The sequence below is a fragment of the Lissotriton vulgaris genome, chromosome 3_1 (assembly GCF_964263255.1).
Source record: "Lissotriton vulgaris chromosome 3_1, aLisVul1.2, whole genome shotgun sequence".
Lineage (NCBI taxonomy): Eukaryota > Metazoa > Chordata > Amphibia > Caudata > Salamandridae > Lissotriton > Lissotriton vulgaris.
The window spans coordinates 856,873,453-856,900,303 of record NC_141689.1 but is presented as its reverse complement, the minus strand read 5'-3'; the positions used below and the strand labels follow the sequence as shown (position 1 = coordinate 856,900,303).

Sequence of the window (26,851 nt, the reverse complement as noted above, 5' to 3'; positions counted from 1 at the left end):
TAGTACGATCGCTATAGGCAGCATTTAAAGACCATTTAGAAATTACTTCGGGAGTATAATAAAGCAAACAGGTGGTTTTGAACTGTTATAGCCTTAAACTTGACGAGCGTACAAGATTGTTCAGATTGGAAAGAGAGTGAGCGATCTGGTTAGAGGTTACATTGCGCCCCATCTTCAAGCTCCATTTCTCCACTAGTTTAGAGCAGTCGCCTGTCTTATAGGTGTTTAAGCATTTATAACTTTTACTTATTAAAGACTTGGTCGTCAGTGAGTAAAAGCAATCCCAAATATCAGAGTCTGAAGGTTCTGAGATTTTCATCTTACGTATTAAAAAGTAGTGGATTTGGATATATTGAAACTTCATTGAGTTGGTAAGTTTAAATACATTTTTAAGTGCCCCAAAATCTAGGAAACCTTCAGACCCGTAAAGATCCCCCAAAGTTTTAATTCCATGAGTGGACCATTTATTAGCCCTGCCATCGTTAAAAGTCCCAGGGAGACCCGGATTTCCCCACAATTGTAGTCTGGGATGATAAAAAGAAGTGTGGCAAAAAGTCAAGATATTGAACCAGATTTTTGCAGAATCTCTGGCAGTCTTAAATTTGACCCTTTTGTAATAGTTTGGGTCGTTTAATCTTAACAAAAACATTCTGGAGTCTGAGTTGAGCATAAGGATATGGTAAAAAAATTGAGTATCAGAATTCAGCAAGGAGCGCAGCTGGCCTATAAAAGTGGACCAAAAATATAATTTAAAGTCTGGGAAATTAAGTCCCTCTGCCTCTACTGTCCCTTTTAGTAGCGTCAAGGATCTACGAACCTTTTTATAACCCCAAATAAAACTGCTAAATAAACCATCTAACTTCTTAAAAAAAGAGTTTTGCGGTGCTAAAGGTACAGAACGAAATAAGTACAATAATTTAGGAAGCACTTTCATTTTGATCAAGTTGATTCTACTTATGATGTTTATTGGAAGTTTATGCCATTTCTTCAGTGACGAAGCGGTAGATTTTAATAGAGCATCGTAGTTTACGGGAATGATGTCGCAGATTTTAGACAAGATTTTAACCCCCAGATAATTAGCAACCTTACATATACCAGTAATAATTCCTTGTGGTTTGTGGTTCACAACTATTTGTGTTTTATTGATATTTAGTTTGTATCCTGAAACAGCACAGAATCTGCTGGCTTCGATATTGATACCCTCTAGTGCCTGGGATACATCCGTAGAATATATGGCAATATCATCCGCATATACGGTAATTTTCAATGAAAGAGGGCCATATCTAAACGGTATGATACGCGATTGGAGCTGGAGGGCAGATAAAAAGGGCTCCATTTATAGGGCGAAGAGCAGTGGTGATAAAGGACACCCCTGCCGAGTGCCACGAGAGATGGGGAATACCGAAGAAGTTAGCCCAGCGTAACTGATACTCGCCGTGGGTCTATCATATAGTGCTCTTGTCCAGCTAACGAAGGGGTCCCCGAATCCCATGAAAGACAGAGCTGACCAGAGGTAGTCTCATCCCACTCGGTCAAAAGCCTTCTCGGCGTCTAGTAAGATCATGCTGAGTGGGATGGACTCCGTCTCGGCTATATCAAAAGCAGTAATAGCTGTATTTATGTGAGCTGTGGTGTCTCTGCCTATGACAAATCCATGCTGCTGAGGGTTTACTATTTTCGGGATATATGGTGCTAATCGATTAGCGAGTATTTTAGCGAAGACCTTGACAATTATTTTACATGCAGTACTTAGATCCAAATATGTCGGCCACTTCGTCACCCAGTAACAATACAATCACCACAAACTATTGGTCAGTCCCTATTTAATTTCTCATGACTTTAAATTTGTTTCTACAGCTATTTTGACCTAAAGAATTTCAATCCATCTCCCATTTAGCATGATGAAGTGTTGGGGTGTGAAGCACACAACCTCCTTAACTCTATGTCTGGTGCCTCAAGTTTGTAATACTTAATTCACAGAAATGATGGCACACAAGGGGAAAAGGTATCAGATGTGCCTGATCCTTGGTTTTGCTATAAGCATTTTGTCACCGCCTTCTTGAAAAATACACACCCCTGGAGCTTTTCGTACTGTGCCCTAAGAGAGAGTTGCATCAAGAGTAGGTGGAGCCATCTATATATATATATATATATATATATATATATATATATACCATCATGGTGTTTAGTGACCTGGCCAGTTGCTTGCAGTGACTAAGGGCTTGATTTAGAGTTCGGCAGATGGGTCACTCCGTCACAAATGTGAAAGATATCCCGTCCGCAGTATTACAAGTGCATTATATCTAATGGCACTTGGAATACAGCAACAAGAAATACATCACATTTGTGACGGAGAAACCTGCCGCCGAACTCTAAATCAGGCCCTTAATTTTCTTTTTTGTTAACTATGGCAATGAAATTGTGGTTCAACATGGGAGTTGAGCTGGCTATGTGCTGGTGAGTAATATACTGGCTCCAATGGCACTACAGACATTTCCAAATAGTCACTTGGCACTTTTCATAGAAGGTGCCTACAGTATATTTCTGCATCTTGCTTTAGAGAAGACTGACTGCTGCTGACCTCATTTGAAACGTAGACTCAGAGAGAATAATTATAAACCAGGTGTTAGAAATGGGATCTCTGGTTGGCTAAGGCTTGCGCCAAAGCCAGACAGAGACCACCACTCTAGTCAGGACAAGGGAGTTACACGCCAAAGATAACACCTGCTCACCCCCTTGGTAGCTTGACACGAGCAGTCAGGCTTATCCCAGAGGCAATGTGTAAAGCGTTTGCGCAACACGCACACACAGCAGCAGCAGACTAGGCACACCACAAAAGAAACTCCACACTAGGTTATATCAAAACTAGCCTTTGTATTCTCACAACACATTAGAATAGTATTCACCTAATATATATTGTGCCACCTTGGTATCTACAAGGGATTACATACACCTGACAGGGCCAACTGGGCCACTGTCAGAACCATCACAAGCACAAATAGTAAATGTAGAACTAATAATAAATATAGAACACAACCAGTAACTACTGGCAAAATACTGTCATCGGCATCATCTCCTGTAACATAAATCATATTATGTAAGCAGCATCACATTAGGCGTTGAATACATTATGCGCCAATCTCACAAGCATAAACACATTATGCAATAACCTCATAAGTCTAAACGCATTAGACAATAACCTCACACGTAAACACATTATGCATAAATCCTGGTACATAAATTACAGGGCATGAATCACATTTCCTCCGCACCACATAAATCACAGTAGGGCCTGGCGCCCTATTGACCTCACAGTCCCCCTGGCCAACTGGCCTTCTCAGAGGGCTCAAATGCCCAATGTCCAAAATGTCAGGGCGGCTGCCAATGCAGCAGAGTTCACAAGTGCGCAATTGTGCTGGGGCAGAGGAGTGCATCTTATTCCCATCTCATACAAAAATGCCCTCAAAAGAACTGATGACCTAAACGTTACAGCTGACGCTAATTGCTGTGAACCTGTGATGCTAAGAAGGCCTGGCACCACTTTACCCTCTCCTGTCCCACTCAGGGACTTCTACACAAATCTGCGCAAAACGTTGCAGCTGCCCTCTATCAGGCGGGGCAGCTGGGGGTAAAGTACAGGGGCCTGGCACCATTGTGCCTTTCTAACCCCCACTGGGACACTATCAGGAATGGCCCGATCGTTGGAGCGGCCCGCAACAGCGGGACTGTTCGGGCACCACCATTGCGCACAGCAGTAGCGAAAAAAGCGCTTTGGAGCCCCGCTCTGGGGCCCTCAAAATCAACAATGCCCCCATCGTAGGAGCAGCCCGCTCTCTGGCAGGCCAGCTCAGGCACCAGAAATGTGCCTCGACTTGCACCAACCCGGTGTCTCCTCGAGCCCCCCCCCCACTCACCAGCTCTGGGGGCAGGACTCTGTTTCAGCCTCATCCCGCGGATGGGACCGGGTCTGGGACCACTTCTTCCAGTCTCCTCTCGGCGGGGGAAAACTCTGCTCTCCTGCACGCAAGCTAGAAAAGAAATATAACAAAACTGATACAGATATCACCTGTTCAATCCTGGTAGTCCTCCTCCAATGCAAGGCCTCCCCATACAGCCCAGATGGCTGCAAGGTGTACCGACGGGCAGAGCAGTGCACTATCTTCCTGAGCTGTTGCCAGGTGAGGAGAAGCACGTTCCTCTTGCATTGGAGGAGGACTACCAGGATTGAGCAGGTGATATCTGTATCAGTTTTGTTATATTTCTTTTCCAAGCAGTAGCAAATACACAGGTCCTGAAGAAGCGGGAGATACCTTGTGGATCTTTAAATAACCGCAGAAACAGGTCGACCATTACATCTGGCCAGTAGCTATTAGGTGAACCGACTGGCTCTTCAGCACTGAATTGTTTTTCACTTTGGAAGTGGACGGCACCAGAATAAAATAGCTTTGCGTTCACTCTCCAATTTTAATAGAGCACTTTTTCTTTTCCACAATTTTTTCATGCACTGCTTCCAGTTACTAACACTAGTTCCTTTTGCCCCTTATCCTATAGAACTAGCCATTCCCATCCAACACTAAGTGAGGTGGCAACAACAAAGATTCTCCACTTTGGGAAGTGGTTCAAATGATGAAAGGGCGGCAAAGGAAGAGTAACTGATGGATATCTTCCCACACAGTGTGGTATCCTGTTGTGTGCTCTACTAACACACTTAGAGTACACATTAAGTCATCTTGACACACATAGATTCATTGTAGACGCACAGTTATTCTTTTTGTAGTGTATATTATGTTTAGGGGGTAGTAACTGTGTGGTCGTTAAATATTCCCTAGGACCCTCAATCCACTTGTTTGTTGTTATTGATTCAGTTAGGGCACCTCCTATCGCCTTGGGGCAAACTGCGCACCATAGGGAGAGTGAGGCCCAAAAACCTTATGCAGGCAAAAGTAATATACCTTCATTTGGGCCCCAGCTCCAGGATATTTAGGGAGTCATGGGGTGGAGTCCAGTGAATGCTCCGCAACCGAAGGTTGGCAGAAGTCGTCAGAGACAGACTTACGTGCTGAGCGTTTGCACTTCGGGGCCTTCCTCAACGTCAATGGAGGCGGCCCCTCACCCAAACAGCTCCTCGACCAGAAGTCTCTGGACTTCGGCGAGGACTGACAACGCCATGGTGCCTCAGATAATCACGCCGCAAGTAGTTTCATATGATGCTCTCTCAACAGATCCAGCCGAAGCCTCTGACAGGAACCACACTCTTTGGAGTCATAATGTTCTCCAAGGCACCACAAACAGATGGTATGAAGATCTGTGATCGACAGCTGTCTGTTACAAGATCAACAGGGTTTAAACCCTGAAGACTGCAAAAAGCACACTGTTCCTTCGTAAAACGTGGATATAGGTGTAAAAACGGCCCCCTAACAGCTCCGGATCCACTTTGGAAGCTCAGAAAAGAAGGAACTGATGTCGGCACGTTGGCAAGGGAGTCATATGGACTCTGTCAACATCACATCCGGTGGACCATATTGATACGGAGTCGCACAATGCCCTCTACCGAAGCGTGGATGTGCTATGGGAACAAACTTCCAGATCCAGTCCCGTGCCTGGGGAGGATTCTAAAGTAAAGAATCAGTGGCTAGATGTCTCGATTAGACACTGCCCCTGTACCAGTATAACCTGTACTTAGGGACTTTTTGGAATCTAACCTCTCGCTCATGTTTAGGCTTATCAGCTTTCGGCATCGTGTTTCACCGTCACAAGACTGCTGCAGAAAATCTTGCCTTCTCTACTATCTAGATATTCTCTACTATACTATGAACTTTAATAATACAGGCAACTATTTTAAGCCTCCTGGATTATCGTGACTCTGTTTTTGGGCACTTCTGTTGGTATAATAGCTCTGCGCCAGTGCATTCAAAATACAGCAGAAATATGGCCCTTTAGAGACCACCGGATTCCTCTTAATCTACTACACTGGATTCTCTGCACTGGCTATAGATTCAGGAAATAACTATAATTAAACCTCCTTATTTGATATGTAGAGGTTTTCATTCACTCAATCCATGTTATTTAGAAGCTACGGTCTGACACAGGCTTTAGGATCAGATCATTCTCTTATTCTGCAAGTGCCCAGATTTCATATAGTCTCTGTCCCGACTGCTATGTTATGGAACTACTTGTCCTTGTCCATCAGGGCCTCCACATCCTTACTTTCCTTCAGAAAAGCTTTGTAGATCTGGCTCTACACTTTATATATCTGTGTTTAACCTTTGTCATAGCACTGGGACACCTTTTGGGTAACAGTGCACTTTTTAAGATTTCATTTCATTGCATTACTCCTACTGTAGCTACAGATTTTGCAACACTTACATTTATGTTATACTTTCTGTAGTGTGGTCAAGGCTAACCCCCCCAATGTTTCTTCATTGTATTCCGTTCGCTCTTCCAAAGAACTAGGAACTTTGTATATAATGAACATCTCTTTTCTTCTTGTCTTCCAACCTTAAGAGCTACTTGGAATTCCATCCTGCTTACACCTAAGTTTCACCATCTGTGATGCCTGGGTCATGATCGCAGGTTTCACATGTTTAACTCTCCACAAGTCATTGTGATTGGCTCACCAATTTGCCTTTGTTGAATGTTGACTACCTGGTAGGAAGGAACTAATGGCTTGCCTCCCAAGACTAGGCACCCTTTCACCATTTCTCCTCTTTGTCCCAAGCACTCAAGTCTTCATCAAACAATGCTAAGCCTTGTTCTGGATTTACAAGTGTAGTACAATTCTCCTGCATGACATTGGTACCCCTTTACGCAAAATATCGTGTCCCAGACAAACAGCCTGACATTTTTAAAAGGATTCTGGTTTATTGAGTGCCTGAATCAGAATGACCAAAGGGCAGAGCGAGCCAGAGAGAATCGGACAAAAAAGGCATTCTAATCCATCCAGAGATGCAATCACCAGCAAATCTGAGAAATCAAAAGGAAGGCTCTAGCCGAGCGTTTTGACAACAGCTCCAACCGAAGCAATGAGATTTCTAGTATCATCAAGGACTTCACCACATCAGCAGCAACCATCAGAAATTATCCCTTCCCAAGAACTGTGTAACAACCTATCAGAATTCTTCTGCAACAAAATCACAACCCCCTACATCAATTTCAACCCTCAACCGGACCCATCGATTTTGCGATAAGTTTGCCAGAATCGAACATAGGCATCACCCTGACAAGCTGGGCCCTATCACACCGACAATCCACTCCAGAACCCCGCCTGGCCCTAGCCACCACCACGCCTTTGATAAAGGTTCAACCCCTATCAGCAAAACCCTCACCCCCATCCTCACCACTTCCATCGACACAGCAACTTTCCAGGAAGTCTGGAAACTCGCAGCCATCAAGGCCCTCCTGAAGAAGCTCTCTGGGAGGTCCTTCTCCTACCTGGCCGCCAAGACCTGGAACTCCCTACCGACCGACCTGCGCCTGACCCAAGACCACCTCTCCTTCAGGAAGAAGCTCAAGACCTGGCTATTCGAGCAGTAGCAGCACTCCCCCCCCCCCCCAGAGACCCTCCGGGTAAGTAGTGCGCTATATAAATGCCTGTGATTGATTGATTGATTGATCTGTAGACCCAGCCATACTCAGAAACTACCGACCAATCCTCCTCCTACCATACAATGCCAAAATCCTAGAAAAAGCCATCAATAGGTGCCTCGCTGACCAACTCCCCAACTACCAGTTCCTCGACGGCATACAATCAGGTTTTAGGTCATACCACAGTACAGAGACATCCCTCATTGCAGCAACAGCTGACATATGGATGATCCACGACAGAAGAGGAACCGCATTCTTCATCTTTCCTGACCTCTCTGCAGCCTTCGACGCAGTCTCCCATTCCATCCTGATCAGACGACTTCATGAGGCTGGCATCCAAGAACCCGCCCTCATAGATGTGCACATTTCTTACCAGAAGAAAACAGTCAACATGACACAATACTTTAAATAAGTCTGGAAACTCATTTGCGGAGTCCGGCAGAATTCTTGGCTCAGCCCGACCCTCTTCAACATCAACATGACACTGCTAGCAGACATCATCTGCGTACACAACATCAACATATTTACCTATGCAGATGGCACACAATTGACACTGTCTCTCTCAGAAAGAACACCCAACACCAGAAACAACTTCAACTTGTGCATTATCAAAGTGGCCACCTGGATGAAGTCCAACTGCCTCAAACTCAACACAGACCTGACCAAAGTAGTGATCTTCAGAAGATTCCTTGCCGAGGGACTCCACCGGGTGGCAAGCTGGACATGTCTGACCAGATCAATAATGTCGCTGCAGCCTGCTTCCACACCCTAAGGTTGCTGATTTTTTTTAATGGCTACCTAAAACACCAGGAAAAAAGTTACCCTAGCCCTCGTCACCAGCAGATTGGACAACGGGAACACCCTCTAGGCAGGAATTACCAACCAACTCATAAAAAGATTTTAAACAATCCAGAATGCAGCTGCCAGACTGGTCCCCGTTATATTGACCCCCTGTACGTTAGCGCACTCATACAAGCTCCTTACCCACATATAAAAAGCAACACACAACATACGTACCACCTACCTGAAAAGATATGTAGAGTTCCACCAACCCACTAGGCATCTGAGCTCAGGCGAAGTTTCACTTGCACAAGTACCATGCATATACAAAAGCAGGGCAGGAGGTCATAGTTCCTCATAAATCACGTCACTATAGAGAGACACAGTTCCTAAGAAAGAAGTAAGACTAGAGAGAAACGGGGAAGGATTGGTAGTTTCTATGGGAAAGTCGGGGGGACCTTTACTTGATGCATTCACACACCCTGAAGGATGTCATGCTTCATCATGGGGTGGTGCTCCTTGTTGCGCAGGCGCTGCAATGCCCAAGGGGTTACTTTATCGGTGATCCTTTTAGGAATCTAGCCGTAAGGAGTGTGCGGGTCAGCGTGCAATGGTAAGTGAAGTGTAGATGTTAAAAGGTGACTAGCGGGGGTAAGGCAAATTGATTTTAATGTAAAGACCCTCTGTCATCAATAAAAAACCTAAAGGTTGTGTGCTGCTCGAGGGCGGTAATGGCCTTCAGAAGCTAAGTCTTTTATAGACTTGGATAGGGTCGACATGTTTCGCGCTGTGCTGTGGTCTCGGGAGGAGATCCTGCGCTCTTCTTCAGGACCTAGTGGCAGTGAAATGGGGGGGGGGGGGAGGATGGATTATGTTGTGGTCTCAAAAAATATCTTAGTACAACTCAATGGATCCGTGAAGTGGTACTATCGGTAACGACAAAATACGAAAGGAGAAGAGGAACAAGTAGTTAGTGTGAGTTATCACATATAGTCACGTTGTACGTATGTGAAGTGCAGGCCCCCGGTTGAAGGGCCCAAGGCTACATTATCATAGACACACCCACAGAGTATCCAATAATACTAAATGAGCGTGAAAATGAAAGTTATCAGGGGAGTGGTGGACAAACAAACAAATAAACTTCTAAGCAACAGAGGTGCTCTAGTTATGCCAAGCCATTATAGTGAGTACATCAACGTGTGGCACTCTAAGCAATTTGTAGTGTGCGTTATGAGCTCGCTATGTAGTTCAAATGGTCAGAAAGGACTGTGGTAGTTTAAAAAAGTGTTGATTCAGGCTAGGCATAGTATGCATTGATGGCAAAACATCAGTGGTCAAACTGTGCCGATTATGGTTAGGGAGGACAGCTCACCTAATCGTTATGGGTGTATAATCCCATGAGGTACGGCAGAGGTGACCACCGTCGCGATCTGTTAAAAAAGTAAATGTTATGCATTGCTAGAGAGGCAGAAACAAAGCAAAAGGATGCGGGCACAGCGGATGGTCCGTACTTACAGTTACGACGTGCAGAAGAGGTTTATTGACCTACCCAACCTCTCCCTGGCTCGTGGAGTGTTCTGTTTGCCAGTTAGCAGTACTTGTAAGAGTCGAATGGTGGGAGGGGCGGGGCGTGGCTGGGCGCCTACGGTCGTGACGGCAAGGTTACATGTGTTTCTGCCGTTGATGGGCTGGAGGAGGCTGGAAACATGGCGGCCATCTTGGAGTACAGGTATATATATGGAGGGTGGTGAACAGCCACTGTCATGGTGAATCTTTCAGGGTTATAGAGTCTTAATTCTCATAAATCACCCCTTAAACATAGAACGACTTCCCACACCACATTAGAACCTTCTCATCACTTCTTAAATTGTGCAAGAAGCTTAAGCGGGCCGGCTTTGATGCAGTGCGACTGTTGCGGCCACACTGGGCGCTGACCTGTTGTGGGGGGCGCTGTGATCTAAGGAGGGGGCTGTTTTTAGCAATATCTTATGATAGGAGAGATGAGGGGCACTATTGCAGGTGGTACAGAGAGAATCCGAGGAGGTGGTCATGGGATGTGGGGGTGCCAAAAGTGATTGTCGTACCTGGCGCCATCAGCGCTAAATCCGGCCCTGAGCTGAAGACCTAGCTTTTCGAGTAAGGTCAGGCACCACACACCTGTGGAGCACCAGGATTCCCTCATGGGTGATTAAGCACTATAAAAATCCTCATAACAATTAGTTTTAAACTGAATGACTGAAATATAAAAGAAAAGATAATGTTGTGCGACACCTGAATGATATGGTACATGAGCCATTAGTTACCATTAAAGTGACAAAGAAACGTATTTGTTAGGATCAGCTACAGAAGAGCACATGGAGCACTAATTGTTTCCACAGAGATGAATGATAACAGGGATTAATGAGCAAATTTGGTCAGTGGATTACTACTAATGAGCCATGTACAGCTGGTTTCACATCCAAGTTAAAGATCAGTGGAGGCATCTGTGATGGCAAGGTCAACCAATAACCATACAATGGTATACAAGCCTCTAAAGAGCAAGAACCCCATCAAAGGGGATCTCCTCTGGGAACAGATAACAAGAACCCACAGCCAAACATTTGAGTAACTAATTTTTACCAATGTATCTCTATACATTTGGTGGAAATGAGTCAAGGAAAAAGGATGCAAGTAGACAAATCAAAAAACAAAGAGACCCAAATGTATAGGTCTCTGAGCATAAATCAACGAAAATGGAGAACACTTTAAAAAGTGATGAGTTCAAAAAGGAAAGAGCAAGTGATTGGTGAAGATAAAAACAGAAAATCCATACACTTGGTACTTCTTAGAGTACCTTGATAAGCTTCCAATAATGGGAAATAGGGTGCGCACAGTAAAAGTCACTTACAGTCAGCTTGATGACACATTAGCGCTGCGGAATACCATGGCACTTTCCATTACAGGTTTACTTGAACTCACTGGGATATACTGTAGAACATCAGATAATTATGTGATGTCTCTTTTAAGAACTACTGATATTTCCATTACTGTATTACAAACTGATATGTATGTACGACACCGAGGAAATGTAAGCATAAAGAAAGTTTTTTTTTTAAAACAACAATTCAACAAACATTTTAAAGGGTAGTTATGCATCTTCCAAATCTACAGAAGAGAATGTCTCTAATGATATACATGACAATTCATTTTAATATGACAAGATTTCATTTACTTTTAGCATTCTTAAAATCAGCAATGTAAATAGTCTTACACACAAACACACACATGCAAATAAATCACACACAAGCACTTTTACAAGATAAAAATATTAAATGGCCTAAATATTTGCTACATTTCAAACTTGCATATATGCAGATAGTTGATTATACTACATATATAACAAAATATGTATTTAAGAATATCTTTCAGATATCAGACATAAATATTGTGTCCTAAACATCATTCACAAAAATAGCAACCCATTGGGTGTATATTTTCTACAATTAACTCCAAAGTGGCAATAGTTTGTAGACAATGTTTATGTTACAAATATGTCAGCCGATATTGTAATATTTTGGTACCACACCTTTGTGACTTGCTAAATGTTCCTGCACCGCCTAATCAAATAAGAAAAACATATGATTACAAGTACAACTTTTAACTCATGAAAATGAAATTAGCTAACTTACCAGGACCTACGATTAGAGCCCCTCCTTGCTGAGCTGGATCTCCCTGAAAATCAAAGGCAGGCCCAGAGACAGCTCTCCATAAGCTCTTAAGGCTTCCTGACAGCAAGTTGGACTTCACGTGAGGGCTTGGTGCTGAAACATCACATGGAAACACTGGTGAGTTTCTGCACAGTGACACTAGACTATGAAACACAAATCCAAGATACTAGTACTAAACAATGCCACGGCATCTTAAACACACTGGGGCAAATTCAGCAGAATGGGTCAAGACCATATAAATCTCACATATGCAGATTGTTGGTTCATATCTGTTTTGAACCACAAATACTATTTGGGGTGGACTATAGTGAGTCCCCAAATAACAAAATACTGGCAAGATTCAGAAGGTTACAGTGGTGAGTTTATACATATATTAGGTCACCGAACGCTGATGTTCAGATTCAAAAACAGAGTGGCCCTGGGTAATCTATATGTTGTTAAGAAAGGACCTTCGGTACTTGTGTGGAAAAACCAGCTGAATCATAAATAGTACTAGAACCATAAAAGTGAGGAGCAGGTTCCAATAGTGGATATTGGAGAAATCACAGGTATGGGGATGTTAGATCTGGGGGTCTCTAGTTAGCAATGGTATTCATCTTTGTCCAAATAGGGACCCTTACTTCCAAGTCAGGATAAGGGGATTACACTCCTAAATAATCCCTGCTCACCCCCTTGGTAGCTTGGCACGAGCAGACAGGCTTATCTCAGAGGCAGTGTGTTAAGCATTTGCGAATATATACATTAACACAGTGAAAACACTACAGATGGACACTACACAGGTTTTTATAAAAATAAGTATTCTTTATATAGACTTAACGCAAGACCACAAACGACAAAAATCCACAATGTTGTACTTTAGATTGACTTAAAGATGGTAAAAGTTACTTAGTTCAAGTTTGTGATAAATGCGACAAAGTTCTCAACAAAGTACCTGGATGCGTAACGCAAAATGAACAAAAGGCTCGCAAAAGGGGAGGTGCGTCGGTTTCGTGATCCGGGGGAGATGAAGCGTCATGCCTCAATGCTTGCGCAGAGTAGGGGATGCGTCGTGGTCCTTACCGGTGCGGGGTTGATGCGTAGATTCTCAGCTTGCGGTCCGGTTGCGATGCGCAAGGTGGCGCCTCGATGCGATAATCTTGGAGCGATGCGAGAAGACGGCGCCCTTGATGCGACAGCGCTGCGATGACGATGCGTAGGCGCCCTGGGCAGCCTTGCGACGACTCTGTACTTTGGAGCCGAGACAGGCCCTGCGACTCGCTTCTCCAATGATGCAATGGTGACTCTCTCGATGGCGTCACGCTTCTCCGGTGATGCGACAGCGGGCAGCCTTCGACGAAGACACACTTTCTGGGAGTTGCGGCGGGGGCCCGCTTCTCCGGCAGTGCAACTATTTCAGCTGCGGTGGCGACGCACTTCTTCTCGTTGCATCGTGCTTCCAGTTCCCAGCGACACACAGGTTTCTGCAGTTAGAATTCCCAGTAAGGAAATTCAGGGGGGAGCTGGAGATGAAGTATTTTGTCCCTGAGACTTCAGCAGGAGGCAAGCAAAAATTCAAGCCTTTGGAGAATATTCTCTAGATGATGAAAGTCCTTAAAAAGTTCCTTCTCCTTTCCCTTGGCAATAAAGAAACCACTGCAGGCCAACCCAGCAAACAGCACACTGGCAGAGGGGCAGTTCAAACTCCTGCAGCTTCCTTGGTTCTTCTCCTTGGCAAAAGGTTTCTTGTTCCCAGACGTTATCTAAAGTTCTTGGGTCTGAGTCCCAATATTGATACTGCTTTTCTCTTTGTTCTCTGAAGGCAGAGGGGCCTTTGCCCAGTCTAAACCAGTTCCTGAGCACTCTGTTTACAGGACTCCTTCTTTCCTTTCACAGTGCAGGGCAGAAACATCAGACGCCCCACAGGAGGTGGAGCCAGCATTGTGGAGGGAAAGCACATGCCCTGGAGCACTTTGTTGACATGATTCCTTCTCTTCTTTCACAGTGCAGGGCAGAGACATCAGCCGCACCCCAGGAGGTGGAGCCAGCATTGTGGAGGGAAGGCCCAGTCCTATTCAGGTCCCAGGTGCAACTCCTACCTCCCATCTAGATGCAGATCTCCCTATTCACCACTGGGCTGACTCATTCTGTCTCTTGGAATCCCCCAGCCCTGTCACTCAAACTCCAGACAAGGAATATACAACCTAGCAGAGGCCGGCTTTGGATACTTAGACAAGAAAATACCTACTTTCTAAAAGTGGTATTTTCAAACACAGAATGTTAAAACCAACTTTACTAAAAAATGTATTTTATCATTCTGAGTTCAGGCATACTAAATTCTAATTTCTACCATGTTCCCTGAGTCAGTTAGGATTATAAGATGTAATAATCTAACTGGCCACTCTGTCCTATGGAGAACAGATAGCCTTGCAATAGTGAAAAACGAAAATGGCTGTAATTCACTATTAGGACATGCTACACACACCACGGCATGTCCTACCTTTTACTTACAATACACCCTGCCCTTGGGCCTACCATAGGGTTGTCTGATATGAAGAAAAGGGTCATACCAGTCACGGGGGTCTATGGATATGCTCCATGCCGCACTTAGCCCTGTCCCTCCCGCTCTCCCAATCCTTGCCGTAATATTTGGAGGGGAGGCCTGACTTTAGTTTTGGGGGATCAGAAAAAAAATGTGAAGACGTATGCTGTAACGTTACACCAATAACAGCTCACTGGACACGACTGGTCATGTTTGACCCTCACAATGAATAGTCTTTGATCACAGCTGTCCTTCTGAAGCAAAACTCTCTTTTTCTAAACCTATCCAATTAAAACAAAAAATCTACATTTGCCCAAGAGGATAATAATCGTGTTTTATCTAGGTGCCCCTCAAGGACAAATTAGCCATGCAAATACATTGATCATCTGGTTGACCTCTGGCACACCCAGTCTTCACCAAATCAACAAAATGCCAACTGGCTGCGGAAAGCTGCAACAATGACCGGACCCAAATTTCCCCCAGATTTGTTATTTACTGAACAAACCCTGCCACCTGGGTCAAAAATGACACTTGCAGCTGCACGGAGTGGCCACGCATAAAAGAACCTTTTCACAAAGTCACTAGAGGCTGTCACTCGAGAAGTGGGACTCCTCTTGGGTACTCAAGTTTTCATACCAGCGAGATCTCCACTACACACTTTCTCCTAGCCACATACGTCATCCCATATTAAAGCAGGGACCATAAAGTGTATGTAGCTAATATCAACTGATAAGTCAATTAAAACATTTGCCATAATTGGACTATCTGTGGTCAACATAAAAGAAGAAATAAAATCTAGCAAGCAGTACATGTAGACATTCCGGCTTTGGCATCACAGAACGCTGTGGTAGTAGGCACACTTAGCAGCATTTGGTCTATTGAGCCTGAGTTGAAAGGAAGACACCTCTTTGGGTTTATAGGAATATCTATATGCGCTTGTTACAATCCCTGCAACATCTTTTTGAGCTTGTTGCAGTCCCTGACCTACTAGAGTGTGACAATCCTTCCTGTGATGTAGCATGGACAGTCATAATAGATGAATGCATGCAACTGTTTGAATCTGCTAGTTTCCAACATATCACTATCAGTTCCTTATTTGCATACTTTTGGTGCAAAGCGAAAATACAAAGAACTATACACTTCCGACAACTAAACATCTTAGGAAACTGAGGGATAAGGTAACGTCCTTCGACCCACCCTCTACACATGGTTTTAACTCCCCTGGCTGAAGCAATTTGAACTTGCCAATGTCAATTAATTTCATACCTGCTTTGGAGAAGACTTCACCCCTTTTCATGCCAAGCTTTTTGTAAATTTCTCTCTCTGGATCCACATAGATTTCATGTTTATAACCTGTTAATTTGCAGAAAGGCTAAACAAGAACAATGTAGTTAATCTTCATCAAAAACTCACAACCAACAACACTCAGAAATAATGAAGGTGACAACTAGTTACTAATTTTAACATAGCAAAAAACAGGAGATCATATTTACCTCGATATGATGGAAAGACGATTGTCCAATAACTATGAGCTTGATGGCAGCATCCTGTAAAGTAAGGCAAAGTTACATGAAAGGAACCGAAAATTACTTGACAGGTTTTTCGCGTGCACATACGGACAATTTTTAAAATGACAGCATCAAGCTCCACATTTTTGCCAAGTAAGCCAATTGTTCACAATACAAACTTTGTAGGTGCCATTTTTTTCTGGAAAATCGAATAAACTATGTATTTCCATCCCTGGAGTTCTCAGTAACCTTGCAGGGTGTAGGAAAAAGCGAGCCAATTTGCTCACAACTCATAAAGGTGCTGTTGAGAGTGCACTCTGCCTCATTCTGGCACGAAGGGTCTTTCTTGTGTTTACGTTTATTGTTATTTTATTTGTGTTAAATTATTCAGTGCCTTGTGTTTGCTTCAGATCTCAATAGGAAAACATCAGAAACTTGTAATTATTTTTGTGATAGTAAATATTTGATTACAGCGAAGCACTGGCCCATAGGAAGGTGTTATATTTTACATAAGGGTGGGGATTCTGAAAGACAGCTTTGTGTGTGGCTCAGTCGCATATCCTGCTCTGCCAATAACTCTTCTTCTGTTCCACTTATCTTTCAGTCAACCTTTGCACAACTACATGCCTCAAGTTTAATGCACTGTTAAATTCTGGGGAAAAGGAGGCAACTTCTGGTGTTCCTTTGTTGCCATTAATACAAAACACCAGTTCATTGCATAATAGCACAATATACTTCGCGTTAATATAATTTGTTAGTTACAGATCAAAGACATCAGAACTATAAAGTAATCAATTTTCAAGACTTAAAATGTTAGTTCATAAACAAATCTTTAGCAATTTCCCTTTCATCTCCTATGTGTCGGAAAACTGAAACACAAGTATTCATCAGCTCACCCTACATGACCATGAGCATCTTATGTGCATTCTTGTTGTGGCAGCTCTATGGGCCCGAAGTCATGGGCAACTGAAACCAGGGCTACCTGGAGTCCTTGGAACCACAGGAGCCAGATATTAGAAGAAGCCCCCAAGAATGGCAAAAACCTCATTCTTAATTGGCTCAGAGCGCTACAAAATTCAGCTACAGATGATTGAACGACGATAAATAAATATATTAACACTATTTTTTTTTAAAACATATACGTTTGGAGTCTGTTGACTTCCATAGGCTGCATCTTCTCTGCTCCTGGTTGACCACACCAAAACTTGCGTGGTGATTATTATTTTCTTTGTGTTTCACACTCCCTTTATACACAGGCTACTAACCCACACCCCTATCCACACACCAAGCATAGTTATAGAGATCCCTTCTGACACAGTCAACATAAGATATAATGAGGGTAAATATGGTAAAGTAAGTGTATATTAAAGAAGCTCAAGCACTGGCATGCCTGCATTCCCTATGCCATGCTTAAAGCATAGCCCAATGCATAACAAATGGTATAGCTATTTTTCATCCTTTGATGCAATTTTAGAAGTAGAAAAGTGCTATAAAAAGGCTACAATACAACTGTACAGGCAGTTTTATGACTTCATCAAAAATATAATACAACTTTATTCACGGTTGAATAGTTTCTTCAGCTCGGAGTTAAGTTGCTTCATCACTTCTAGCGTTCTCAGGTTAGCAAGGGGCCTTCGTGCTTTTTCACTAAGGGTGCAGATTTAGGTCTTAGTCTTGAGCTCAAAATGTCCACGGACTCGATAATTCTCGCTTCGGTGCCTACTCAAATCAGGGGCTCACATTCTGCAACTCTGGGCAATAGCTTGCTCAATCTCCACTATGGCCCCCGCAGTGGGATGCCTGGCTTTCACCTTGGGGGTGCCCAGTAGGGGCTATCTCACATGGAAAAACCAGGACAGGTTCCCAAAGCAAGCGCCTTAAGACCCTTTGGGGTGATTAGTGCGCTATATAAGAAGCCAATATTACATTACATTAGGCACATTAGCATCATGCAGATGTGCACTATCTGGCTAACAGTGCACAGTTAGAGGTTTCTCAGTTCTTTTGGCATAGCTGTGTCTGTAGATTTGGTCTTTTGTGCTAGTTTTGATGCATGCGATCGGAGTTCCTTATTAATGCAGTGTAATCGGTCTCAGCTGGACTATGCTTCTGCCCCAGCTCTCGTGCTGCTATGGTCCTCCATGCCTGGGCACACCACAGTACAGTGCTGCCAGACCCCGATTGGTCGGGCCATGGGGCAGGCAGGGTGGGGCTAAAGGGGTCACAGCTGTGGGGGAAGGATGACGTTTGACTCTACTGTACCCAGCCCGTTGTGCTTGACTCTCAGTGGCAGCGATGGCGAGCAGTGACCAGCATCTCAGCGAGGTTAGTGTGGAGAAACACATTCATCTCTCAACAATACACCCAGCTGCTCAATAACGTGATTGTCCAGTCCAATGTGTTACGTTTGGAAAAGGACAAGTACTTTTTTTCTACATTAAGGCACAATAATACACAATGCACAACATTTTCTCAGATACCCGATATTGGAGTGCAAGTCCAATATTCTTCAAGATGGAACCCACTAGGCAGTTTATCCCCCCCTCTAATCTAATGGTCTGGAGCTCAGCGGTGTCATCTTTAGAACACGTGCAGTGCTTCCCCTATTGGCAATGGTCCTCTTGGGGATGGTCGTCGCAGCAGCATGTGTCGGGTGATGCATCTTCATTCTCTACAGGCCTAAGTAGCTAGCTGAGCTTTGATTCTCAGCACACACGGCAGTCTACTGCCTCCTCCAGTCATAAGCAAAGCAAGCTTCTCTGCACTCCGAGTCTGGTGAGACAACCTTTCTGTTCTTGGTGGAATCCTCTTCTGGTTGGGTGTAGAGCTTCAGCTGGAAGTAAAGATAAACACTTTTCCTGGCTCACAGGGCAAGCTTATATACTCCTAATGTGAACATTATGGGGCAAACCCTGTTACTCAGGATCAGTCCATCACTCGAGTTTTTGGGGGCATCCAATTGGGTTTAAGTTCATCTTGCTTAAACTTCAGTTCAGTCTATTAGAAACTGACATCCCATATTACGGACAATGTTCAGATCTCATTGTGATTGCAGACATCCCATTTTTTGCCAGTGATAAGTGAATTCAACTTAGAAAGTCCTTGTGCCAATCAGGTACTCTGTGCCGGGCATCCGTTCTCTGAAACCAGCCACTTTCTTCCCTATGATATTGCTGGTCAAAAGGAGACTAGCAATTTGTCAATGAATAGCAGGAGCTTACGGGTCTAGTTTTTTTCTTACTAGTGCACTGAAAAAAAGCCTGTTTTAGGAGGCTATAACCTTCGAAAGGGAAGCATTGATGATGGATGCACTTGCTTTGGCAAAACGTTCAGAGGACAGCGTTTTTTACTTGTTTACAGATACCTTCCAACTCTTCCTCAAATACCGGGCAAAAATCGAAACAGAGAGCTTGGCATCGCTGGCCTTTGGGGTCTTTGGTATGTATGTATGTATGTATGTATAGGCATTTATATAGCGCACTACTTACCCGGAGGGTCCCAAGGCGCTTCGACCGCTGCGAAACCCTTCCTGGCTTCCCTGAGAGATGGTCCCTTAATGGGTATCTCCAGGGTGAGACCAGGGATCCCCGGCGGTCTGGTGGGGCCGTTAGTGAAGATGAGGCAAGCTAATGCCCAGAGTTGCCGAGTGTGATCGCTGATCAGAGTGGGCACCGAGGCGAGAGAATTATCGAGTCCGCTGACCCTGGTCCAGAAACCTGCCGCGCCGGGAATCGAACCCTGGTCCCGGGCCGTCCTCTGCTCTCGGGTCTGCCGCCTCTAACCAGTGAGCCACACTACTTCACTATCCAATCTCTAGGGACAGAACTAGAACGTTTTGTCTGAGGAGAAAACCCTTGTCCCTGCAAATGCCAGTTGTACCCGGGAAACATCCTTTACAACGCAACTTTTACAACGCAGTGCCTTTACGACGCAATTTTTACAACGCAAACCATTACAACACATTGCGCTGGGGGCGCTCTAGGATAGGCAATACGTTTAATTTACTATCCAACACCTTCCCTAGTGTCCACGGGGACTGGAGTTGGAATAGTAAATTAAACTATTCACTATCCAGCACCCCAAAGCACTATGCGTTGTAAAGGTTTTCGTTGTAAATACCGTATTGTAAAGGCATGCGTGGTAAAAGTATGCGATGTAACGTCATACATCCGTTGTACCCTGGCCTCTGCCAGACCTTTCTATAACCAGTTTGCCTCGAGGCATCCAACCAGTCTCACTTCTTCAATCCTCACAAGACCCAACTTTTGGCTTTGACAGTGGTCATTACACCTACTGCCCCTTTGGCCACACCAGAGCACCTTAATGGCGATAGTGCGAAGTTCACCATATTTATGATACACCTGCCCAGAGGCACATTTGGGAGGGTTATGCAGCAGCGGGTGCACTCAGTAAAGTTAAATTATCTATTGAAACAAATGTGATTCGTTGTCATAAAGCTTTTTCACGGCGCCATCACTTTTTTTATGTGTTTGTAGGCTTTTCACTATGCAGTTCAGCATGCGTTTTGGTTCACGGTCAGACACACAAGCGTCTACTTTCTTCACGAACCGCACAGTACCTTCATCTCTTTAACGTTTCTGCCTGTAGTCCACCATGTAGTGCAGCACTTATCGGTTTCTTGATTCACACACTTTTCAACTATTTATTGACACATGGGCTTTCACTTTTGGCTTTTCTGGTTCTATCCTTTAATCTCACAGGGTTCTTTAGAGCATAAGTTCCTGCTCTCTAGGTATGATGTGCTATATATATTTTTGCCAGCAATGTATACTTATACACGTATTATCATCTTGTAGATTCCCCTGACGAAGGGCTCATTGTTAAGCCCAAAATGCATTGGGACGCATCAACAAATAATGTTGCTTAAATCTTGTAATCTTGTGATGATACAACAACTTTACTTGAATACTAATTAAATAATCATCGAGCAACAATCCACCAATGGCATTTGTGAAGACTTATTGAATTGTTATCACTTTATGTTCAAATGTTAAATTGGAATCTTTTATAATTAATACACCAGAATTGTTTATATATATATATTTTTTTTGTAAGACTTTATTTACATTTGCCAATATTACTTTACATCATTACATGAACCAAAGGATTGTCGTCTATCACTCACCATCACAATCATAATTTTACACAGCTATTCAGCCGACAACCTTCCGGTCCGGCAGCATGTGTTGGCTCATTACGTAAGGCATTCAGAGAAAATTTGTCGAGTACGTACCGTCTTACTTTTATATAAATTCAAACAAAACATTAGACTCATGAATATCAGATAGTCACTTGTAGCCAGAACAATGTATCTATAATGTCACTAACCGGTTCAAGGTTTTCAGGTTACTATCCCAACCACTCCGAATCCAGGCCATATATTATCCCTGGTGCCCGGTTCCCAATCCTACTCCTACCTCCTCCCTACCTCCTAATGTCTCACTCGTCCAACTCTTCCTCATCTCCTGAACTATCCACTTCTTCTTCAGGAAGAGGATCGCATAGGTCTCCTCTATATCTGTTCCATGACTGCCAGACCTTGTTCCACTTGCGAGAGTTAGCTCTCACTGCACACTCGATCAGCATGAGTCTGTCCATCGTCCTGCACCACAGCGCCAACGTAGGTGTTTCCGCCACTCCCCATCTCTGCGCTATGTCCCGCTTAGCCACCATGGTCCAGATTGTAACCCATTGCTGCTTCCGATGCGTCAAGTCAGTCCCTTCCCACACATTCAGCAGACACACACGCAGGTCCGGTGCCAGTGAGGTCTCAAGAGCCTGAGAGATGGTGCGCATTACTTGCCGCCAGTAACCCAAGATGGCCGGACACTCCTAAAGTGTGTGTAACAGAGTCCTCTCCTCCCCACACCCTCTAAGATAATACAGGTTTTCTGCCCTGTGCATTTTATGTAAGGTGGTTCTGGTGTAGTATACCCTGTGTAATATCTTGAATTGTATCAGTCTGAACCGAGCAGAGACGCCCGCCTCTCGCGGTGACGCCAATGCGGCGTTCCAATCGGTCTCATCCATGGCTCCTAGCTCAGTTTCCCATTTCTCTTTTAATTTGATCAAAGGGTCCGGGAGATTATTCAGTAATTTACGATAAATGAGTGAGGTGGCGCCTGTTTGCATAAAGTCCGTGAGCAGGCGGTCCTCCAACGGCGAAGAGTCCGGGACAGTCGACCCTGGCTCAATCACTGCCATTAATGCATGCCGTATTTGTATGTACCTGTATGTTTCTGTGGGGCCTAATGCGTATTGTTGTTGCAAATGCGAAAAAGGGATCACTCCAGTACTGGTCCATAAGTCTCCTACTGTCATGATTCCAATGTTATCCCATTGGGTAAATCCCTTGCTGGATCGAAGACAGCCTAGCAGTTTGGCGTCCCACAACGGTGTAAGTTTAGTTATGACCCCTTTCCACTTAAGTCGCGCCTGTGCCCTGTGCCAGAGTAGCACGGTGTGTTTGGTTGGGCCGATCAGTTTCGCCGTGAGTCCTTGATTGTACAATGGGGCCAGCAAGCTGTGTGTACCTAATTGTGTTCTGTCCGCTAAATATGCTGGGTCATTATGCGGGGCGTGGATCCACTGGTTAATGACCTTGAGCTGCGACGCCCAATAATACAGCTGCATATTTGGCAAAGCTATACCCCCGTTGTACCACCCACGGTTAAGTTTGGTATGCGCTATTCTAGGTGGGCGTTCTCCCCATAATAGATCTGTCATCAGCGCTGTCACTTTCCGGAAGTAAGAAGGCGGTATCAGGATTGGGGCATTCTCCAATACATATAATAGGCGTGGTAACGCCATCATTTTAAATAACGCCGCTCGTCCCAACAGCGTAAGAGGTAGAGCCTTCCAGTGTCTCACGTCCGCTCTAAGGCGAGTGAGTGGCGGCAGTAAGTGTCGATCATAGAATACAGCCACATCATGAGCGACGTGGATACCTAAATACTTAAATGTGGTGTCGGCTATCAGCAGTGGGCAGTTATCAGGGAGATTTTGTGCAGGACCTTTCAGTACATAAATGACTGATTTTGTCCAGGTGATTGTGTATCCGGAGTGTAGACCATGTGCGTCACATAGTGCCAGCAGCTCCGGAATGCCTGTCTCAGGATCGGATAGATAGATGAGCATGTCTCAGCATACAGGGAAACTCTATCTTCCCAGGCGTCTCCCCATTGCAGTCCTTTTAATAATGGGGTAGACCTAATGACAGTAGCCAGTGGCTCCAAGACCAGCGCGAATAGTAGGGGGGAGAGTGGGCACCCTTGTCGTGTCCCCCTAGCCAAAGGGATTTCTCGGGAGATGTGACCGTTGGTTGCTACATGCACCACAAAATTCGTGTATAGCAGTGTGATCCAGGAAATGAATTTGGGGCCAAAGCCCATACGGGTTAGCACTGCGAACAGGTACTGCCATTCCACCATGTCAAAATCCATTCTGGCATCCAATGATAGTATGGCCGCCGGTTCCGTCAAGAGGGGGGCTCGTGCCAGTGCTCCGTGCACACGGCGGAGGTTCAACGCCGTGCTTCTATGTGGCATGAAGCCCGACTGGTCGGGTGAATTAGGTGGGTCAGGTGTGGAGTCAGTCTGTTTGCTAACAATTTCGCCAAAATTTTTGCTTCGGCGTTAAGAAGTGAAATCGGGCGGTAGGACGCGCAATCTATGGGTGGTTTACCTGCTTTCGGGATGGCCACTATGGTTGCCATCCGCTGATCCAGGGGCAAAGTCCCCCATTCCCGACATGGCCAACAGAGGTGAGCTCAGGGTGTCTGCCATGGTCTGGAACCATTCAATCGGAATCCTGTTGGGGCCCAGCGCTTTGCCTGTGTGCAGCGCATTAATCGCCGTCTGTATCTCGTCCATCGTCAGATATGCCTCCAGTTCATCCACCGCCTCCGGTGATAGAGTCGCGATCTGTGCATCCTGAAGCGCCGATATTGCCGCTTCTGCTGTGACTTCTGCCCTTGGGGTATAAACGTCTTGGAAGTGATCAGCTAAGATTTCTACAATCTCAGAGGGCCGCGAATGTGATATTCCCTCCGAGTCCATCAGTTGTAGTGTGTGTCTGCAGCCCTCCCTTTTTTATCTAGCCATGCCAATAGCTTGTTGGCCTTGTCCCCTATATCATAGCCCCTTTGCGCTGTCGACTATGTTTTCTACTGTCCGTCGCTTGAGAAGGTCGTCATGTGACTGTTGGCAAAGGTGGAGTGCGTGAAGTGTATCCTCTGATAGGTGTGCCATATGGTCTGCGTTTGCTTTTTCTAGTGTCAATTCCAGATCTAACAGTTCCTGTTTTTGCGTACGTTTGTGCCCCGCTATTGTCGCAATCGCCTGCCCTCTTAGCACTGTTTTGTATGCTTCCCATAGGGTCGTTGGGGACGACACCGAGTCAGTATTTTCTGCAAAGTAATACCTGGTTACTTTTTTTAGGTCTTTACGGATGTGAGGTACCTTAAGATACCCTGGGTAAATTGGGTAAATTCTTTTACGGGCGATTGCAGAGCATGATAGGCTCAGTGTCAGGGGGGAGTGATCCGAGATACCTCGGGGTCTTATCTTTGCATCATTTATCGTGAGATGGCCGTCCCCCAGTGTAAGGAAATAGTCAATACGGGACAGACAGTTGTGGGTAGCTGAGTAGTAAGAGTATTGCTGGCCTTCGGGGTGTAAGCGCCGCCATATATCTACCAGTCCCTGTGCCTCTATGAACTCGCTGAATCGGGACGGGACGGGTGACTGCGCCCGAACCGGGAACCTATCTCGTGTATTATGGGCCACCGCATTAAAGTCGCCTCCCACTACTAGATCCCCTTCCGGGCGCTCTAACAGAAATCGTCCTAGGTCTGGAAGTGCAGTCGCATGCAGTGCAGGTGGGATATACACCGATCCTAAATTGAGGGACCTTCCTTCCCATTGCCCACATACCGCTGCAAAGCGGCCGTGACTATCAGTTTTGGTAGTCTGTGGTATGAATCAGGATGTTCTCTTCATTAAAATGCCTGTTCCCCGGGACCCTGAAGTGAAGTCTGAGCGTGTTATCATGCGGTATCCCCGTCTATCCAGAGCCTTACTGGCTGTACTCACTAGATGCGTTTCCTGAAGGAGGATCAGATCATGATTCATTCGCCTAATACTCTGGAGCACCAATCCTCTCTTTACCTTGTCACCTAGTCCCCTGACATTCCACGATACTAATTGCAACGGTGGCACCGGCCCCGTGTCAGGACTGCCTTCTACTATGTCAGACCGTACCATTTGTGCCATTGTGTGTTTGTAAAGATGGACCTGGGTCCCTTAGGGTGTGATGTTAGTGTTCCTGGTCTATACCCATCCCCATGGACTCCTTCATGCGCCTGCGATGACGGGCCCGCTGTTACTGGGCAGACATCAGCTCGCCCGACGCGTATTCTCCAGCTTACTGTGACCATTGTGGTTCTTCGTGCAATTCTTAGAGTCAAACATTTCAAACAATTAAACATTGCTACCCTCCCTATCCCCTGAAGTCCCCCCCTCCCTGCTCCCCTGCTACTCGGACTTTGAACTGCCCGCCACCCCAATTTAGCAGAGTGCCTGACCCCACCCAAATAGAAACACAGTGTTACTTGCTCGTTGGGGGTGAAGAGTACTCCGGAGTCAACGACCCCTCTTACCCTCCATGGAGGTCCTTAGCCCAGTGTCCATGGCAGCCCACGCGGCAGTCCCATTATCAATAAATGTCTCGTATCTGCCGGAATGTTAATCCTCCACCTCCAGATCTCCACTGACTTTGTCTCATTGGCAAGCTTCTTTCTTCTGCCGGCCCTTCCGTCCGGATGTCCTCACGGTCTCCTGTACGCTGGTCCCTCTTATTCCGACCTGCGCGGCGGGTTTGAGAGGTTGGTCGCCAGCCGTCCAACCCGTCCCGGGCTATGTCCGGATTATCGAAAAACCATGTCCTGTTTTCCGCCACTACCCGCAGTTTAGCCGGGAATAACATGGAGTATTGGATCTCCCTTCTTCGTAGTTCCTTTTTGATTTCCAGAAATTTCTTTCGTTTTCGGGCCACCTCCGCCGTGTAGTCCGGGAAAAAGGCCAGTGTTGAGTTCTGGATCTTCACGGGGGGGGGTGGTGGGGGGGATACCCGCGCCGCTTGCAGGATGGCATCCCTATCCCGGAAGTTGAACAGTCTCGCCAGGATAGGCCTTGGAGGCGCTCCTGGCTTTGGCTGGCCACCCGGTACTCTGTGCGCCCTTTCGAACGAGAAGAATGTCGACAGTCCCTTAGGTTGGAGTTGTGACTTAATGACTTCTTCCACAAAGAGATCAGTTGCCCTAGTACCTTCTGATTCAGGAACTCCGAGAATTCTCATATTGTTCCGTCTAGAGCGCCCTTCCTGGTCATCCAGCTTTTCCTTTAGCACTTTATTCTCTGCCGCTACTTTCTCCATCGCCGTCTGAAGCTCTGATACATCCTCTACCAATGATTTCGTGACTAGTTCCAGTGAGCCCACCTTTTCGGCCATTTTGTGGAGATCTGCTCTAATGAGAGTGATTTCAGTAGAGATGGAGCCCACCGTAGTCTGGACCTGCGATAGCGCTCGCATTACGTCATCCGGTGTCGCTTTTTTTGTCCCCGCGCCGTCCACCGTTCTCGTGGAGTTTTGCCTTCCTTCCGTTGGAGGGGACGCAGTTTTATCACAGGCGTATCTTTCGACACGTGTTTGCGTCGCGCCGCCTTTGGAGCCCT

At 45.4% G+C, this 26,851-nt stretch overlaps 1 protein-coding gene across 2 annotated transcripts in view; it reads right to left on the bottom strand.

Annotated features, from left to right (window-relative positions):
- Positions 1–26,851, bottom strand: part of PRXL2C (peroxiredoxin like 2C) — a 57,108-nt gene that overhangs the window by 8,192 nt on the left and 22,065 nt on the right. The window contains exons 3-5 of one of the 2 annotated variants that reach the window (XM_086961159.1): positions 16,083–16,136; positions 15,856–15,961; positions 12,033–12,164 (exon numbers count right to left, since the gene is read on the bottom strand). In XM_086961159.1, the coding sequence (XP_086817285.1) occupies positions 12,033–12,164; positions 15,856–15,961; positions 16,083–16,136 (292 nt within the window). Of the gene's footprint in view, positions 1–12,028; positions 12,165–15,855; positions 15,962–16,082; positions 16,137–26,851 lie in introns of both variants that reach the window. The other variant, XM_086961160.1, reaches the window with a different exon arrangement.